At 38.9% G+C, this 20,381-nt stretch overlaps 1 protein-coding gene across 2 annotated transcripts in view; it reads left to right on the top strand.

Moving 5' to 3' along the window:
- The window catches only part of smyd1b (SET and MYND domain containing 1b), a 65,008-nt gene extending 45,136 nt beyond the window's left edge, over window positions 1-19,872 (top strand). For both annotated transcript variants that reach the window (XM_028804651.2, XM_028804650.2), the window contains 5 exons: window positions 2,248-2,443; window positions 3,922-4,014; window positions 5,655-5,818; window positions 13,373-13,541; window positions 19,121-19,872. In XM_028804651.2, coding sequence (XP_028660484.2) covers window positions 2,248-2,443; window positions 3,922-4,014; window positions 5,655-5,818; window positions 13,373-13,541; window positions 19,121-19,276 — 778 coding nt within the window. In that variant the 3' untranslated portion in view covers window positions 19,277-19,872. The remainder of the gene's footprint in view (window positions 1-2,247; window positions 2,444-3,921; window positions 4,015-5,654; window positions 5,819-13,372; window positions 13,542-19,120) is intronic.
- The last annotated feature ends 509 nt before the right edge of the window (window positions 19,873-20,381 follow it).

Here is a 20,381-nt window from a genome sequence, read left to right as displayed (position 1 = left end):
TTTCAGTAGCACACAGTGACAGCAAAGTGTCTGGCTAACTAGAGTAGCAATAGTAATGATGCCACAGCCTGTCATATTGCCTAAAACTCATTGAGTTTCTAGCATTACTACCATGGCAGATGGCAGGGATGTGGAGAAGGCTACGACAAAGTATGATTTATTTTGAACATCCCCAACCAAAGATCTTGATCAGTTTTTCAAGGTCTAACTTCCAACAATCTCCAAGTTAGAGTGTGGTGTTGTGGATATGTTAAATGTTTGGAAAGTGTGGCCATAACTATTGATTGTAAAAAAGCTAACCTGTACTCTTGACCATGGTAACTTGATATGCCCGGCATCTATGTGATGCATTGAAACAAGCAAGAGCCAGCTGATTTAAGAGTTGCATACCTCTTTTCTTTTTTTGGCAGTAACTGTGGCAGGCTAGTAATAATGCCTGCCCACCCCCTGGTCTGTATAATGTCACTCATGGGCTGAAAGATAGTTCCACTCCTACTCTGCCTAGAAATATTGAAAAAGGATTGGAGATCAAATGCATCTTGATGAAAGGGAATATATAGCATTCAGTTATTATAGTCAAATTAAGTTTGTGTTACAAATGTTCCTTCATTTAGCCTTTAAAGTATTATTTAAGAATCAAAATCTTGTGACAACATCTGAATTTCATTATTTTCTCTTCTATTTTATAACAGCAAGCAAGTAAGTTGCAAACAGCAGAAGACAAGATCTTTTAAACTAGCTTCTCAGTGTTAACTATAATTGTCCTCAATGGGCACAGCTTTTTTTTTGCTCTTGCAAGACGCCATATAGTAATCTATGGAACTCACAAAAGGGATGCAATATGACTTGAAAAGATTTGTATGTAAAGACAGTTATTGAAATTAAATTAATATATAATGCTATTTGTGCAGGTTCCATTTAAAACTTCACCACTTTATTATGATTAAGACATAATTTTTATTTATATTTATTTTTTTCAGAATTTTTTCAGTTTTATGAAATCACTTATTTGCTTATTTAAAGCTTAATAGTGAGCATGATACAGAAAACTTGAAGTGAAACAATAATGACCCTACTAGTGCAATGTCAAGCATTTACCAGCTGCTTTGTAATGATGTCAGAACAGTGGCACTGCAATTACCCACTTGTGTTTTACAGCATCTCAGGCTTGTGGTAAAATCCATTGTATGCGTGTGTGTAGGCTGTCCACGTGTCTGTGCAGGCTTTCATCTGGTGTTTCAGTATCCTCCCAGATCTCAAACATGTGTGTGTTTTGTTAATTGACAACTAGACCTGGCCAGTGTGAATGAGTTTACTTATGTGCCTGAGTATGATCTACAGAGGACTTCACTTCTATCTGTCATCCAATATTTATGGTAAAAGCCACTGGATGTTTACAACCCTGGGCTGGATTAAAATTGGTTTAGTTGACAGATATGATCATACTCTTTTTTTGTTTTTCTGTCATCCTGGCCATCTTTATTCTTTGTTATTTAGTATTGCCTAATCTTATGTTTATATTCCTATTTTTTTATAAAACTTTTCTTTCTTCATCTTGTAAAGCACTTTGAGCTACATCATTTGTAGAGCAGTAATTGGGTTCGTATAGCTCTGGGTCCTACCTCTTTAGAGTCAACACGGACATTAATGCTTCAAACAGGATGCATGTGACAGGAGTGCGATACAAAATAGCCCTCTATACGTCTCATCCTGCTGGTGAAACGAAACAGCCACAAACATATATTTGGGTTCGATTTAAAGCAGGCATGACTGGCTTCAAAATGAAACCAAACGTATCATCTCTGGGGTTTTTGTGGGCTGTTCTAAGCTCCGTGAAAGAGCAATAGACACTTGCGTTTCAAATCTCACTGAACTTATCCCTTAACCACTTGTTTTTAAAAATGGTTGACTAATTTAGCTCATCATTTAAAAAAATAATCTTGTGAAGAGTTTGTGCTAAAAGCAAAAATCATGGTACAGAACTACAATTGCCAACTGTTCTGAATTTTAATACTAACAAAGGGAATTAAGAAGTTTATAAATAGGGAAAGAAGGTAAATAATTCTGTGTAAATTTACCAGGAGTTTATACTAAGCTTTCAGAACATTTTTCAGTTCTGTTCTTTCACAGCAGAAACATTTCTATCTAATTTAGAACCAAGAGTACATCTGCGCTTATGTGCATGTTTAAGGAAGGCTTGCAGTTAAGGTTGATATTCAATCACTTGTTCCTGTGTGTCTCATTTAGAATTGAGCTGCGTGCCATTAGTAAGATCACAGAGGGTGAGGAGCTCACTGTATCTTATGTGGATTTTCTGAATTTGAGTCAAGACCGCAAAAAACAGTTGAAGCAGCAGTATTACTTTGACTGCACCTGCGAACATTGCACCAAAGGCATCAAGGATGATCTGATGATAGCTACCATAATGGAAGAAGGAAACAAGGTGAGCAAACATCCACCCACTGTTCAAGAGATGAGATGACACCTTTGGATCAGACAATGATTAATTTCAAAGTGCTGTATAACTTTTTGACAGTAATATTAGTTATATGCACAAGAATAATAATTTATGCAAACAACTAAACAATAACTTTAAATGAAATATACAATTAAATGAATCCAACAAATAGATGTTGTTTTGTATTCCCTTACCAGCCTTCCTCATTTCATTCTACTGAATATTATTTGTTGGTGAGGTGCATGGTGGCACAATAATTAGTGCTGTTGCCTCATGACTCCAGTGTCCTAGGTTTAAATTCCACACAGGGTGGCTGTCTGTGTGGAGTTTTCTTGTTTGCCCTTTGTCTAAATGAATTTTTCTCTAGATACCTCTGCTTTCTTCCCACATTCCCAAAGATGTGCAGATTAGTTCAATTTATGACTCTTGAATTGACTCCAGTGCGAGTGACTCTGGGTATGTGCCCTGCAAAGGGCTATCAAATTGCTTAAGGTAGTATCCTGCCTTGCACCCAGTTTTGCTGGAATAGTGTTTTGGTCCTGTGACCTTAAATTGGATTGAGCAGCTTTGAGAATGTATGCATTTATGTGTCTTCTGTCACTTCTACACTTTTTTATAATATTTCAAAGATCTCAGAGTGATGTTAATTTTGTTCTACTCTTAGGAGTAATAGCATTTATCAATTTTCTTAATTTAGGAAATTATTTCTAATGTCACCAAAATTTAGGTGAACATGTAAGCTGTTCATTGCAGAGCACAGTAATACACACATGCACAAATTCTATTTGGAATTAGAAGATAATTTAATTTGTTTTATTGATTCAAGGGTTTCATTATAGTGCATTCATTATCAGTAGGAAGTACAAGTTACTCAGATAAGGTACCCTCTTCCCTCACAATTTACAAAGGAAAGCTGGATCTATAATAAAGTAATCACTTAAAAATACTAAAATATTCAAATAATTTACTGAGTTTAATTAGCTGAGGACAAAACATGATAAAAACATTGCCTGTTAAGTTCTTTTACTTTACATAGGAAATGTCTTTGTAAGCAGAATTCATCTTTGTCCCAATTCTAAGTAAAGAGAATATCCTTCTTCCATTGCATAAATGTTAGGAGTTTTACAACTGTTGTAGCTCATATCTTAAAATATACCAATTGTAGGAGTTATTTTCATTATATCAAATAAGATGGCACTATATCAACTTCATACATTAAAATAATGTAAAAAAGTTGGACAGCAATACCAAATTAAGCTATTGAAAACTACACAATATAAACTATTTGAAATAAGAGATGTCCCTAAAACAATTATAATTTCTTAACAGAGTGTTGTAATTTGGAACAGTTTAGTACACTTTCTTCACGTTCCCTCAAGAACATTTTCTCAAATACAAATTGGGGTGTAATATTTACTGTAAGCAGTATTGAATCTCAAACTGTCTTTTTTTGTTCTCATCAGCCCTCTGAAGAAGTGGTAAATGAAGTCATGCAGTTCACCAAGAAAACCATGGAGAAAGTTGAGAAGGCCCGCTCAGAGGGATCCTTTCATGAGGTACAGTGAATATAAAGCTTTGTTGGCTTTAACTACAGACACATAAAAAGTAATTCACATCCTATATTACATGTTCAAGCCCATCAAGCTACAAATACACTTACACTGTATCTTTAAATATATCACTCCATCCATCCATTCATTTATTCATTAAGAAATTGGCTTAATCAGTTTCAGGTTTACTGGGGCCAAAGCCTATCCTAGTAGCAAGAGGTGCAAGGCAAGAACCAACCCTAAACAAATGCCAGTTGAGGATATACTTTACTTGTCTACTTCTCTTGTAACTCTTGTTTGTCATATTTGTTTTAATTTGGATGGCTTATGTGGAGAGAAATGGGAATAATTGCTGCACACTCATCTCCTGGCTGATAAGATTGGGCAAATGTCTCTTTTGTATCTTAATAAACACTGAGATAAACTGCAGCTCTGCTTATTGGTTATTTTCAAAACATCTCTCCTTCACCATCTGTTTTCTTGTGATTTAAAGCTTGGAATTGATTGTGGCGAACATTAACTTGTGGCTGCAGACGATGCACCTTTTACCATAAGGACTGCAGCAGTTACAGCACCCAATTTTGCCCAAGTTATTTTGTGCTATTCAGGACAGGGTGCTGGTAAAAGGATTTCTGGCCGTTTGTATTGGCAGCTCAATTTATGATGCTGATGTAAATAGATTGTCACCTTCAAACAGGGGTTACTATAAGTAATATGCATCCCTAAGTGGCAGAAGAGAGCCAACTCAGAGGGTAACTGGTTTGGCTTATGCTTTGTCATGCAGAGAGGTACTACTAGTAGTGGTATCTGGATGCTTGGAGTAAAGTACAACCAAGGCATTTAAATTGGCAAAGAACAGTGAGGGGCTGAAAGGCCAATGACAAAAGTCCTACAGCCCTACAATCCCTTCGTCAAGTAGGTTACATGGAAATAGGCAAAAGGTAGTGGAGAAGTGAAACCACAGTGGAAAAAGTCCCACAGTGACATCTGAGAGGTCATTTTTGTAATCCATGGTTCTTTCTGTCCATTCAGAAAGACAAGTAATCAGGGGTCGGCATAGCTCCTTAACAGGAGATGTGTTTCAGGAGTTCTGCAATGCCTGGGACCTGCTAGGGGAGTAGCAACATGATGACCTCAGACATTTTAAATGCTAATTTTGAAACCCATATGCAGTTGGGAAATTCACTTCAAACATCTTCCCAGACAGATTGTAAATATGCTTGGAATGAAGAGTAGATTTTAAAGTTAAAACCTCAATGTTAGTATTTGATACATTTTTCCAAGACCTAATGTGATTTTGCTTAGCTCAGTTACAGATAATGTTTATACATGCACATACCTATCTTTACAAACCATTGTATGGTACTCCAAACACATTAGAAAACTACCAACACCTTCTGATCACGGAGACCTAATAGAAAACTTGAATTTTCATTAAACCTGGAAACATTTAGCTTTTAATAAAAATGCAAAAAAAAACTAACTTTCTATTATTACTCAAAGTAAGGCTGCTGTGTGAATATTTTTCTGAGCTCCATTAAGTTGTTGATTAGTATTATACAATTCGTGGGTTCACTGGTGTTTTTTTATGGGCAGTGTGTTGTCATAAAGTTTGAGCATATACTTGCTGCTTCATGTCATTTCAGGTGGTCAAGTACTGCAGAGAATGTTTGAAAAAGCAGGAGCCAGTTCTGGCAGACACTAACATCCACCAGCTACGTGTGCTGAGTATCATATCAGAGGTGCTCTCCTATTTGCAATACTTTCAGGAAGCTGCAGATCATGCTCGCAAAATGGTAGATGGCTACCAGTAAGTACACTTATACCGTTAAAGCAGTATTGTTAGACCAAACTGTAAAGTGTCAACAAAACTTGTCAGTGTGACAAAAAGTGAAAGCACTTAATTAGAATTAAGTAATTTGCCAAGATTGGTGCAGTTAAGCTATAGTCAGTACTAAAATTAAATGGAATACCCACATAACAAATGCCTGCGTAAGATAGATGGTCATTTCTGGAGGGTGGGACTGGATTGCATGTCTGCCCCAAGGGTTGCCAACCGGGATCCCAAACTGTTTTGTTGTGTGGTGGGTGCAGCAATGCGCTGTACCAGAATATGCTTCCCAACCTGATCTGACCCGACCTGATTTAAAATGAACATTGTGGCATGCAAAAATGAAAATTTACAAAGGTACATTGAAAATAAACATAATATAAACCACTGTTTATGAGCTTAGGGCAACTTAAATGAGAACAGTGAAAAAATAAGAATCAACTAATGACTTCATTGAAAGCACTCTCATTGAAAAAAACTATGGTTTTTATCCATAATATTAATATTTTAAAATGGGTTGTGCCCTTAACAGTAAATAGCTTCTTGGACATAAACCTGTCACCACATTTAAGCAAGTATCCTTCGCCTGTTAAATGTATGGATCATAATGCTTTATGGGAAATAGTCATACTACAGAGATTGCAAACAAGGAAACAACAATAAACTTGAATTACTTTTTTATAATAGAGAGATGAGGTTATGTGAAAAATATATTTGTCTATGCTATCGTGTAGTTGTGAAAGCTGAAATAGGTAGTACTTCAGATTATTTTAATCATGTTCACCTTTTCAAGTAAGTGCAGATATAGGACTCATTAAAATAGGAAAGTGCTCTTAGTGAATTAAGCTTTAAGATTTAAAAGCAGAGTGTGAAAAAGTCAAAGAAAGACATGGAACGGAGGAAAAGTAGGGAGCAGGAGTGATGGAGGAAGTTGTGGTCCAATCAGTGTTTCCCAACCTCAGTTCTGGGGGCACACAGTGGCTGCAGGTTTTTGTTCCAACCAGATTCCTAATCAGTGTCAACACCTGATAGCACTGAGCTCATTTCATTAGCTGGTATTATTTTTCTCTTATTGTGCTTTCAGAAAAGCACAGCAGCATGATTTTTACATTTATAAAACATTTATAAATATTTCTGCTTTTGCTATAGATTTAAATGCTTGACTCTCTTTTGTTGATTTCATTATATTTTGCCCTTTCTCTGTGCAGTTTTTCCCCTTCGTTGTGTCTTATTAATGATAATTAAAAATGAGCAGAGCAGACACGCTGGCAAACAACACTGAATAATCAAAGGCTGCAAGTACTTTAGCATCAGACCCACTAATTAGTAAATAATGGATTAATTAAACAATTAGAACACCTAGAAAAGTAGAATGAAAATCAAAACAATTTCTAAATTGTTCCCAAAACACAGAACTTGGGAAATAACACATCACTTAATTTGCCCAGGAGTCCAATTAAAAACAGAAGCTGGCTGGAACAAAAACCTGCAGCCACAGTTTGCTCCCAGGACCGAGGTTGGGAAACACTGCTCTAGACAACTCCTAAGACTATTTCTAGTGAAACCACTTCTGATTGTTTTTCATTACTTGAATTGTTTGAGGGGGCAGAGAAACAAACGTCAACAGAGCAGAATTTTAGCAAGTTGAGAAATAAGGGGTTTCCTTTGAATGGGCTCAAAATATCCTTTAAAGCACAGGTGTCGAACTCCGGTCCTCGAGGGCTGCAGTGGCTGCATGTTTCATTCTAACCATCTTCTTCATTAGTGAGCTGTTTTTATTGCTAATTAACTTCTTTTGCTTTAGTTTCAATTAACTTGACTCAGGCCCCTTAATTGTCTCTTTTTACTTAATTAGTAGCCAAACAACAATGAGACATCAAACAAGCCACCATATGACAGAAAAATCAACAGATTTGGAAATGTCTGCTGTGGCAGAATGAGAGCAGCAACAAGCCATTGAATTAAATAATGGGCTTAATTAACAGCAAGAATCAGCTTCTCGTTAAGAGTCTGGTTGGAGTAAAATTGGTTGGAGTTTGAAATCCCAGTTTAGCTGGTCATCTGTTGGCTCGTTTCATGTCTCATTTCTGTTTGGCTGCCATTTAATGAAGAAACAAATCAATTCAGAGGACTGAATCCTTAAAAACATGGCTATTGAAATGAAGGGAAAAGGAGTTAATTAGCAGTGAAAACTACTCACTGATTAGGAAAAGGGTTAGAATGAAACCCTGTAGCCACTGCGGCCCTCCAGGCACAGAGTTCAACACCTCTGCTTTAAAGGATGGTACAACAACAATCAAAACAGAAACAGAAAACAACAACAAAAATTACTTTCAAACAAGAATAAATCCATGCACTTGATTGCTTTTCACACAACAGCTTTTAGATATTAGATATTTCTCTATTTCTGGACTACTTGTATATCCATAGCTGTTTCTTATAAAAGTATTTACCAAATTCACAAATTAATTCATATTAAAACATCATATAACATCCTCCGAGCACATAACCCTACAGAGAAAGTGCAACTCATGTCAGACTCTGCAAAGCCAGCCCTGTGCAGCAAGTCTCAGTTTGACCATTATAGGACTCCATCCAGAAAGGAATAAGGAAATAGTAAGGACAGCAATAATAAGCCAGGAATGGAAATAGAAATAACAAACTCATTTATTAACACTGCTTTACAGATTCAGCATTCTCAGTTCAAATTCTCCTCTCTCCACATTCTCTCCATAGATAAATAGATACTCCTTGTTTGTGACTTTTCCTTTGGATACTCTTTTCTTCTTCCTACACTACCAATGTTGTGTATGTTAGGTTATTTGGGTTTGGGCCATGTGATGGACTGGTGTTTTGTCCAGTGATGACTGTTTTTTCTTTTGATAGATTTAAACAGTGTTAAAATGTAAAATGGCAAAAAGGCATATATTTAAACACAGCTCAGATTTCATAGAAATTCTACATTGGTCCCAAATAGCAATTTAGGAAACATTGTGTTTTTTTTAATAATTTATTTAACAAAAATATCAAATGTCTAATGGGGAAAAAAGTAAGTACCTCAGTAGATGACATTGCCCCCTTCAGCAGAAATTACATATTGTAGGCATTTTGCTTAACTGCCCACCAGCCTCTGACATTGACTCAGTGAAAATTCTGACCACACCTTCATGCAAAATTCTCTCAGGTTCAAGATGTTTGTGTATTTTGTTGCATGTACTGCCCATTTCGAATTCCCCCACAACATTTCAATGGGATTCAAATCAAGGCATTGACTAGACCAGTCTTTAACACACCATTTCTTCTGTTTGAGCCATTCCCTAGTGGATTTGCTAGTGTGCTTTGGATCATTATCTCAGCATCTATTTGTGGTTGAACTTCAGCTTTTGGACAGATGGCCACACTTCAAGCACAATTTGATATGATTCAGAATTCCTATTTGATTCGATGACTGCAAGCTGCCTAGAACCTGAGGCAGCAAAGCAACCCCAAACCATAACATTTCCACCACCATGCTTCATAACTGGTATGAGGTTCTTCTCCTGAAATGCTGTCTTCAGTTTGCACCAAACATGTCTACTGTTACTGTGGCCAACCAGAGCATATTGTTTCAGAAGGCCGTGTCTTTGCTCATATGTTTAATGGCACACTGTAATCTTGCTCTAATGTTCTTTTGGGAAAACAAATGCTTTTTCCTGGCACACCTCCACCATCTTTTTCTGATTGTAAATGAATGTTCATTGACTCTAACTTCTGTAAAAGTTACCCGCAGATCCCACAATGTGCGGCTCTTGGAGTTTTCATTTAGCATTTGTGACAGATAGGGGGCACTCTCGCTTCCTTGAACCCTCCGATCAAACGCCAGACACCAGATAAAAGTCCAATAATAATTTTTATTCGGACTATAATGTGCACAAAGCACCCTCCACTCCACTATACTCATAAATACACCAATACACAATAAACAATCAATCCTCCACACTCCCAGACGCGTTGCCACCCTTCCACCCAACTCAGCTCACCTGTCTGGGATTTCCCACAATCCTTTATAGTCCATGACCCGGAAGTGCTTCTGAACCCTCAGTCCATGTGACTTCTTAGCACTTCCGGGTCAGATCAAAAACTCTTCTTTTTCATCCCGGAAGCACTCATTCCTTCTGTCCATGTGATTGGGACGTACTTCCGGGGTGTAGGGAAAATAGATGTCCTTGTGTCTTCCTGCAGCGACTCCTGGCGGTCCCCATGGTAGCCAGCAGGGCTGTGCATAAAAACTTCGTTGTCCATAATTCCCTGCTGGCATTCAAGGCACCTCCATGCTGCAAGGAGGGCTCTATCTAGCGGCCTGGGGGTATTGGCCGGGATGAATGACCGGCCATATCTCACAGTACTCCCCCCCCAGCGAAGAATCATGATTCGGAGCGGTCAGCCCTGTGAGAGATGTCTTCCTCCAGGAGGAGTTGTTGGTCGGGCCTTGGCGATGTCTCAAATATTCCTGGGAGAATCTAGGGGGAAAATTATATGAAAAGGACCTCTGATCCCCTGTCCTCCAAGGACAACTTCGCCATACGTGGCCCGGCCGGCGGCATTCGTAACACAGCCGCCGTTCTCCTACTGGTCTCCCTCTACGAGACTGGAAACAGTCAGGAAACTTCTGCTCCGCCCCTTTTTTCACTGGGGAGGGTTCCACAGCCGCACCTGAACTTTCATCTTTCTTTTCTATTTTGTCAGGAGACCTGCGCTTCATTTATAGGCTCTCCTGTTTGCTCTGGGGCTTTTCCACAGTCTGAGTCTCTCTATGTGATAAAGAGAGACCCTTTCCTGTCTGTACCCCTTTAGATTTAAATATAATAGTGGATGGGCTCTTCAGGACCGAATCGCTCCAAGAGACAGCACCATCCAGCTGCCCCGGCTCGATCAGCCCTTCCCCCGACCACTCGGTCAACGTTCCACATTCTTTTGTAGGGCTCGCAGTGATTTGGTACCCGCTACTCATTAATCGTGGACCCGGATCACACTGCGTCCCTGTATGCTGTACGGTACCGGCATTACTCACCTGTACTGCCAAATTATATAAGACGGGAGGCACTTGACCTAACCGCCGCAGGTACTCGTCTACCTCCTTGATCGGCGCTTCGGCCGTCTCTCCCAAATCTCCGACGATCTTCTTTATCGCCGTCAGGATCTGCAAAATACCTCGTACGGGCTCGATCAATCGCTCAAGGTTCCGCACGTCTACAAAGGTATTTAATTTGGCCAGAGGTAGGCTTACTTCCTCATTCTGCTTACCTACCGGCCGGGAGCCAATGAGCACATCCATTCCAGGCACGTGCTCGGATGGGCTTCGCAAAGGAGCCTGGGATTTGGAGTTCTGTTTGGAGGTCCGGGGTGCCGCCACCGGCCGACTGCCATCTGCCTTTTCTAATTTAGCGGCGGAGCGTTCAGTCATATCCCATCCCTCTTTACTTACATTCTTGGCTGGCGTCGCTTTGCTTGCCTCCCCTTTCCCCTCCAGGGAGCTCGGTTCTGTCGGGGAAACGACGACATCACCTACGGATCGACGCTGACCTTCTCCTTCCCACAATCCTTCGGGAGAGATGACGTGTCCTGCTTCGGCAAATCGGCTTTCATGGTTCAGAGTCCTAGATCGGCAGTACAACCCGTCATCGCGGCCATCTTGCTCAGGTGGGAAGTAGGTATCCCATGCACCGTCAGATTCAAGAAGACAGGCTTCTGATAAATAACTAAAATAAGGTCCCGGCGAATCGGATGTTTCTTCGGCACATACAGTACCTCCGGACTCCATTGGATTTGGATTGGATTTTCCAAGTACATAGAGGTTGTCCTTTTTGTCCGATGTCCAACAGCCATCCCGTTGTCGTAATGCTCAGTTCCTCTCGGCGTCAATCTCCGCCCTGACTTCCTCACTTCCCACCAGGTAGGTCCATAGACACGTGGTGTCATCTAGAGTCTTGTCCTGATTATAGGCACCGTTTAGCTCTTGACCTCCACTTGTGCTGCCGGTCTGTTTGATCTTCTTCTTCCTCATCATGGACCGATGTACAGTGAGGCTTACTCTGTTGCAGCGCTGCCTATTGAATTTGGCAATTTTTCTGCGTGTCGTGATGCTGTCTTCTTGGGGTTTTTTCTACAACAGAAAATTTGTTCATGTCCTCTGCCAAAACGACGGCCAGAGTATCCTGCCAGCTACGCCACTGTGACAGATAGGGGGTGCTCTCACTCCCTTGAACCCTCCGATCAAACGCCAGACACCAGATCAAAGTCCAATAATAATTTTTATTCAGACTATAATGTGCACAAAGCACCCTCCACTCCACTATACTCATAAATACACCAATACACAATAAACAATCAATCTGCCACCCAGCTCAGCTCGCCTGTCTGGGATTTCCCACAGTCCTTTATAGTCCCTGATCCGGAAGTTCTTCTGAACCCTCAGTCCATGTGACTTCTTAGCACTTCCGGGTCAGATCAAAAACTCTTCTTTTTCATCCCGGAAGCACGTCATTCCTTCTGTCCATGTGATTGGGATGTTCTTCCGGGGTGTAGGGAAAATAGATGTCCTTCTGTCTCCCTGCAGTGACTCCTGGCGGTCCCCATGGTAGCCAGCAGGGCTGTGCATAAGAACTTCATTGTCCATAATTCCCTGCTGGCATTCGGGGCACCTCCATGCTGCAAGGATGCCTCCATCTAGCGGCCTGGGGGTATTGGCCGGGATGAATATCTCACACATTAAAGGGTAAGCTCTGAATTTGCTGGGCTGGCCAGTCCTGGACAAATTAGCAGTTGTTTGAAATTTACACCATTTGTAGATGATGTTCCTTACAATGTAATGATTCAATTCAAATAGTTTGTGATCTTTTTAATTCCCTTGCCAGACTCATAGGTTTCCGTGACTTTCTTTTGAGGGCTCTTAGAGAGCTCTTTTGATCTCAGCATGACGGCACCACATACCTCAATAGTAAAGAGAACAAGAGATCCTGATGTCTGTGGTTTAAATAAGCCACCAGCATACTGCCTAATGAGTTTTTAATTGTTGGTACTTAATCTGGAATACCTGAATTCTAATTTTATGCTTAGGAAGAGGTGATGAATGTAGAGATATGCTTAATTTTTCCACAAAACAAATCTGTATTTTTGTTAATTTAGATTATGAGAATGACAACATCATGGTCACCTTTATCTGTAGGCACTGTTTAAATGAAGATCTAATGTTTGCTTGTTCAGATATTTTGAAAAAGTCAGCAATTTCCATGGGTTGTACTTATTTTTTCACATGAATGTATTCAGTTATCAATATAGAAATAAAAAGTTACAGTTTACAAAGTAAGTTTCTAAGGGTTCCGTGGTGCTTTGGAACAGGTAAAAATCAGCTGAGAAAGCCAAATTGATCACCAACCTACTTTTACAGCAGCCATCAATATAGAACAGAACATGTTTGTGTCCATAACTATGGCTAATTGGAAGCAATTACTTTTTCAAAAAATTAAAAGTGGATTGTATTTTCTTTTATTTTAGAAAACTGTACCACCCAAACAATGCGCAGTTGGGAATGGCAATTATGAGAGCTGGGGTAACTCACTGGCATGCTGGATTGATTGAAGTTGGACATGGCATGATCTGCAAAGCTTATGCAATTCTGATGGTTACACATGGACCAACACATCCTATCTCCAAAGATCTAGAGGTGGGTAATTTGAAAGTTGACTGATGCAGCTGCAAATTGTGAAGAATGTGCAGCTTTAGTTGAAAAAGGAGAAAAGAAGAGCTAGAACTATGAAGCTTGACCAGCACATAATTCCAATGAGATGTAGTAATGCAGTTTTTTTTCCAGAAATAGTTACTCTGACACTTTTAAATGAAAGAAAGTAAATTAAGTGCTTTTTGGATATCCCTGTCTTGCCTTGCCACTCAGTTTTCTGACCTTGTACTCAAAATGTTATCTGTAATAAAAACATTACTTCCATGGACTTTTACTGTGTTAATACTTTTACTAAAGCAATTTATAAAGGAGATAGTCTCAAATAAAACTAAACTAGATGAACGAAACTAGATGATGAAAAGCTATAGAAAAAATGGCACTTTTAAGAACATTAACATGGCAACAGGGAAATCGAACATATAGTAGTCATTTTTCCATTGTCAATGATGATTATAGCATATAACAAGCTTAAGTAAGGCTCCTTGGTTTCAAAATCAGAGCAGAATGAAAATGTTTAATATGTGCACAAAAGGACACAGAACTGATGTTAGAACATTAGGACATTTAGCCCAACAAAGCCTGCTAGTCCTATCCACTTAATTCCTTCAAAATAACGTTGTTGAGTTTTTAAGGTCCCAAAAGTCCTACTGTCTAAATATTAAATGGTAACTTCCTCCATGTGTAAGAACTGTGGTTCTCAGTGTGAAGAAAACTCGGGTGGCACAGTGGTAGCGCTGCTCCCTTGCAGTTAGGAGACCTGGGTTTGCTTCCCGGGTCCTCCCTGTGTGGAGTTTGCATGTTCTCCCCTTGTCTGTGTGGGTTTCCTCTGGGTGCTCTGGTTTCCTCCCACAGTCCAAAGACATGCAGGTTAGGTGCATTGGTGATCCTAAATTGTTCTAATGTGTGCTTGGTGTGTGGGTGTGTGCCCTGTGCTGGGCTGGTGCCCTGCCTGGGGTTTGTTTCCTGCCTTGCGCCCTGTGTTGGCTGGGATTGGCTCCAGCAGACCCCCGTGACCCTGTGTTAGGATCTAGCGGGTTGGATGGATGGATGGATGGAAGTTTCCAACTATGTCCCCGTGTTTTTGCTGAAATCATTTTAAAGTAACAGTCTCGATCCACTGTACTAAATCCTTTCATAATTTTAAACACTTTAATCATGTCATCTCTTAATCTCCTGGGGCCTCATGTATAAACGGTGCGTATGCACAGAAATGTTGCGTACGAATGTTTCCACGCTCAAATCGCGATGTATAAAACCTAAACTTGGCGTAAAGCCACGCACATTTCCACGGTAACTCATACCTTGGCGTACGCAATTTCTCCACTTGGTTTTGCAGACTGGCGGCACCCAGCGTCAAAGCAGTGCTACTGTTCCTGTGTGATCACCCTTTCTTTCTTAGCTCCACATTCCTGACGCAGCTTTATAAATACACTGAAACTAACTGCATATTGTTTATTAGTGTAATGCATCTGATTGTAATTAACCTGTAGCAATATAATGGTCCAGGGAATAGCCATAGTATTCCAAATACCATAACTGCTTTAGCGTTGTTACGCTCACTGCATCTTGTTCTTCTTTTTGCTGCTCCCGTTAAGAGTTGCCACTGCGGATCATCTTTTTCCATATTACTCTCACTGCACCACTCGGAGTATTTATATCACTGTATCTGAGTGTGAATCACAGCAGCAGCTGATCGGAAAGAGAATTATCGGTATACAGTTTCAAGTACACACTACCTCAACCACGGCAAAAAGCGTTAAAGCCTTTCCTGTACGGACCTTGCGTTTCAGAAACAGTTTCATCCCAAGAACTATAAACGCACTCAATCAGTCCATCAAGTGCTCCTTGTAGAACTGTTTGTACTTATAAGTACAATTACCTCACTGTAAACTTACACTACAGTTATAATATCGCACAACCTGCGCTACTTTATAAAGCGCATATGATGACAATATCATTTTTAAGATGAAATGCAGCAAAATATGTTGCTTATAGTATACAGGTAAAACTTTAACTTCATTTAAATAATCTGCATTGTTAATAATTAAACATGTGAGGACACGGTGCCGCAGCGTATAGCTGGTTCACGGATAGCTCCTGTCTTGCGCTGTATTATTGCTGGTGCTGATGCGACACTGGAAGGATAGACAGATAGAATAATTAAACTTGTACTACGAAGATATTTCAATGTTCCTTAAAAGTTTTGAAGAATCGGCATTCTAAGCTTACAGATGGCTTAACGTCTATTACAGAGCTGATTGTGTGGCAATTGGGTATTTGGAGAAAGAAAAGTACGTTTGAAAGAGACAGTACTTCTGTAATAAATTATTTCATCGTAGGTCGCACATGGCGCAGCAAGCCTCTTGCGTGAGATATGAACAATCACTGCGCCACCGTGTTCCCATGTTTAATAACATGCTTTCATTGCTATCATCATGAAAATGATATCACGTATACATCTTAGTATTTTAATTATTCAGAGAGCTGTAATATCTCGAATGTAATGGATTCTGTGTCCTGTCAGAGAAAGAGAAAGAACGGAAACACGTAGTGATTCACACACATAGAGCACATAGAAGATCAAATACAGAACAAAGCATTTAACGTGCTACTTGAGAAACTAGTAAAATAAGCGATTTTAAGATGAAGTTTATGATGTTCTACTTTAATGGCAAAATAAACTACGTGATTAAAGTGGAAATTTCGAGATTAAAGTTGACATTTCATGCTTTTTTCCCCACTGTGTGCCAATTTTTTTTGTCTGTACCCTAATAAGCCTTCATATGACACTCAGACAGTCCGCTGCGAGTCGCCTTTTCACGGCGACTTTGATATGTGATTTCTTTTTTATTTCGGGTACTGTGTGACTTTGTGAACTCGATCTTTCGAGTTTCTCCAACACTCTGTCACTCGATCAACTTTCTTTTGTTGATTATACCACTGTTTAAACCAACAAATAGTAGGTTTTTCCTTTGCCTCCACTTGGTATTCGCTGAAATTCTTATATTTTCCCCTGTGCTTTTCCCATTGTCTTTTCACAGAAGGCTATTTATATTGATTTGCATATTCAAAGAGGCGTAATTCTGGGAGGAGTTGGGGCGGGAGAGAAGGCGCGTGCACGTGCGTTACTTTTCACGCTGATTGGGATTTATGTAGTGGAAGAACGTGAAATTTTGCATGCGCACAGATTCCTGCATCTGGATTTTTCTGTGCATACGCACAATCCCGCTTTTGTGCTTACGCCATGTTATAGTGTGAGTTCTACGCACGGCGTTATACATGAGGCCCCTGTTGTTTAAACTGAAAAGGCTCCGCTGTTTTAATTAGTTTAGGTAGTACTAGGTTAGTAATTGTTACTACTATGCCAGCATGGAATGAAACCTGGTGAAAGCAGCATTTAAAAGAATAAGTCCTATGTTAGCCGATTTGGAACAATTTTGGTCAGTGTATTAGCTTTTGAGATGGTCCTTTTATCATTTAAAATGTACCACATTACAAATTACCATTTCAGACTTCTTCCTTCTCCTCTAGCCCAAGTGAGCCATATTCCTTCCTCTTATGAGTTGCAGAATCTCTGGAAAGTATTGTGAGCAAACTGTGAGAAATGAAAGCATGCATGATAAATGGTGCAAAAAGGAAAAGCAACCAAAGTCAAAGCAAAAACCGTAAGTCAGAGTACAAAAAGGAAGATCAAAAACTTGTAACTAAGGCCTACATGAGTTGAAACAAATGCTAAGATTCTTCAGAGATGCAGAGTTTGATCCAATGAGGAATAACGAATCCAATGACAGCTGCCATATTTATAGCTTTACCTCTATTGACATCATAAGTGTGGTGGTAGAATCATGTGACACTACCTGAAGTGTTACATAAATGAAAAAAGTAAGAGGAAAATAAAAATAAATTCTTTCAGTTCAAATAAAAAAACCTCATAAAATCAGAATCCTTACATAAAAAACACAAACCAACTAAAAATATACATGCAAAATGCAGCTAATGCGCAGCTGAGAAGGAGAAACTGCTTTTAAAGTTGGACCCAAGAGTACTTCCAGCACATCAACAGTGTAGTCCAGAAACATTTCTGGGTCATATGGATGAAGGTATTAAAGCTGTTGTGGTCGCTGAAAGTCGGTAACAACAGGAGATGGACACCAATGTAAAGTAAAAAGCAATTTCTTTATTCTTGGTAAGCAGAGAGGCTGCAGCACCTGTCAGCTCAGTTAGCTACAGACAGCCAGCCTCCTGTCAGCAGGGAGTTTCCCTCTTTTTAAAACCAGCTTGCTTATTAAGCAAAAAGAGGAAATATGGCAGTTCATTTTGAAGTCATACATAGATTGCTATAGCTTGTGGTCACATCCTGGATTGGAACATGCAGGAGCGCACAGTGTTTCTTACAGAAAAAAAGAGTTGTCAGCACACTCACATCTTAAGCAATACACCACACACAAGACCAGTTGCAGCAACTTCTCATCCCAACTGTCACAGGGTGTGAGCAACCCCAGCAGACCAGACAATACTTACTTCCTCATTCTTCGCGCACACACAGCATACACAATATCAAAGGTTACATGAAGTTAGTTCAATACATTACATTACTACCACAAGAAATTACATTCTCATAGCTTTAGTATCTGCATTAGATTACATTTGTTCGGTTAGCTTAACACATCCTTATTTAATGCATAAGCGTCACGCTTCTTATAGTTCTATTAGCACCATACTTTTATTATTTGGAAAGGTTGAAGCACCTTAATTCGAAATATTCTTTCTCATCGTCCCTCAGGGCTCCCTCTCCCTCCCTATCCACACTGTCTTGTAACAGGTTGCTCCTTTCAGATCTTTTTTAACATAGTACTTAAATAGCTTTCTTGTGGCTGTTTAGGCATTCCTTATAAGTGACTCTTGGTTGCCTAATTTGTTTGAAATCATCCATTACTTCTAGTAAGCCATGCACATACTGCAGTGGTGTCATCTAGAATCTACATGTGATGCCTTAGTTTAGAAAATATTCCTTCCTGATGTTTCTAGTCTTTGGGTACAGTTGTAGACTACTGTTATTAGTGGTAGGTTTAAAGTAGCCTTCATACAAAGAGAACTGTGCATGGTACTTTGATTTAACTCATTATATTATGAAGATCTACTAACAGGTGTGTGTAAAATTAAATGACAACAGAAAGAATGTCATATATTCTGTTTTTGTCTTGCTTGTATGCAAATTCTAGAGAAGTATTTTTGATGCATTAAAATGACCAGATAAAGAACAGGTGAGAAAAAGCAGATTTTGTACAAAGGATATCCTAGAAGGTATTTCTCCAGGGGTCTGATTTTAACCTACCCTGCTTAGATGTGTATTTTAGATGTATTTTCTTAATTAAATTATATTTTTTTATCTGTCTCATTTTGTTTAATGTTTGTTTTTTTATTTAAGAAGGGAAAACATGTTGTTAGGATGTTATGTCAGTCTTTATTAAACTTGTTTAAAATAATATTATGATACTGCAACAGAAACTGATTATTTTAATTTTAAGGTTCTAATTGAGTAAAAAATCTGTTTTGTGTCACAGACAATGCGTGCTCAGACAGAGATGGAGTTGCGCATGTTTCAACAGAATGAATATATCTACCATAACATGAGGGAGGCTGCACTGAAGAACCAGCCTATGAAGATGATGGAAGGGCCTAGTGACCAGGCCATCAAAGACCTTTTTCACAGAAAGTAAAAAAAAAAAAAGTATAGAACCTACGGAAGTAACATCTTAGGTTGAACAAAATTCAGCAATGCTTTGCATAAAGTGTCTCTTATTGTAGCTTATTTACTATAATTATTTCAGCAATTGCAAATGGAAGTACAGTCTAATTAGGTTCATTTTTACTGTAGTTAAGTTGCAGTACACAGTGATTACAGTTAGTAACTCTATAGTTATGCTGATTATTACTGAGTAATTGCAATGAAAGTACACCATAATAAAAGAGTAAAATGTCTCCCAACATTCTGCTAATGTAAATGCACTTTCATAATTTAAAATTTACTGAAACCCTCTTAAGGTTTTGTTTTGGTCTTTTTAAATACAATCTGCCGAAATGTTATGAGCATGTCTTTGAACCTGATAGAAAATCAGAGTAATGTTTTAGGTTGATTTTCTCTGAGATAAAAATGTCAGTTTTTTTTTTTTTTCAAATAAATACATTTGTTTTCAAATTATGGCCTTGAAGTTAAGGTTTACTATAAATACTACCTGTATATGTGTAACACCAAGTTATATTTGAATTATGTACATTCATCTACTGTACAAATACAAGCCATATTGTTTCAAGATTTGTGTGTACAAGTGTCAATTTTTCCATCTAGTTGTCTTACTACATTAAATAGACCTTCTGGAAAATCATTTACAGCTAGCTGATCTGCTTCATAATGTTCTAATTTATCATGCAGCTGTTGGCTACACTAAATACTGTATTTTGCTACTGCTGTATATACTCATATATGTGATACTAAAGGGAAATTGTGCATTACATCTCTGAGTATATTTAACTATTCTGTGCCAGTTTTTTGGGTCTTATTGGTTTTTTTTTTACCAATGCAGTTTAGACTAGTCCAAGAAAAGAGGACAAGCCTTTTATAGGATTAGCAAGCCAGGTAGATGTGGCTGCGAGACTTTTTCCTATATTGCTATATTACTTCATTTACACACAGACACACTCCCTCCAAGATATCTTCTGACACTGTTCACACATTTCTTGAGGGAGCTAGTGCACTGATGGCTGAAAATATGAATAAATTAGGCCTGTATATCACAATCAGATCCTGTGAGAGTGTCAGGAGGT

This window comes from Erpetoichthys calabaricus, chromosome 7 (assembly GCF_900747795.2).
Source record: "Erpetoichthys calabaricus chromosome 7, fErpCal1.3, whole genome shotgun sequence".
NCBI classification, from domain to species: domain Eukaryota; kingdom Metazoa; phylum Chordata; class Cladistia; order Polypteriformes; family Polypteridae; genus Erpetoichthys; species Erpetoichthys calabaricus.
This window is presented reverse-complemented; position numbering and strand designations above follow the sequence as displayed.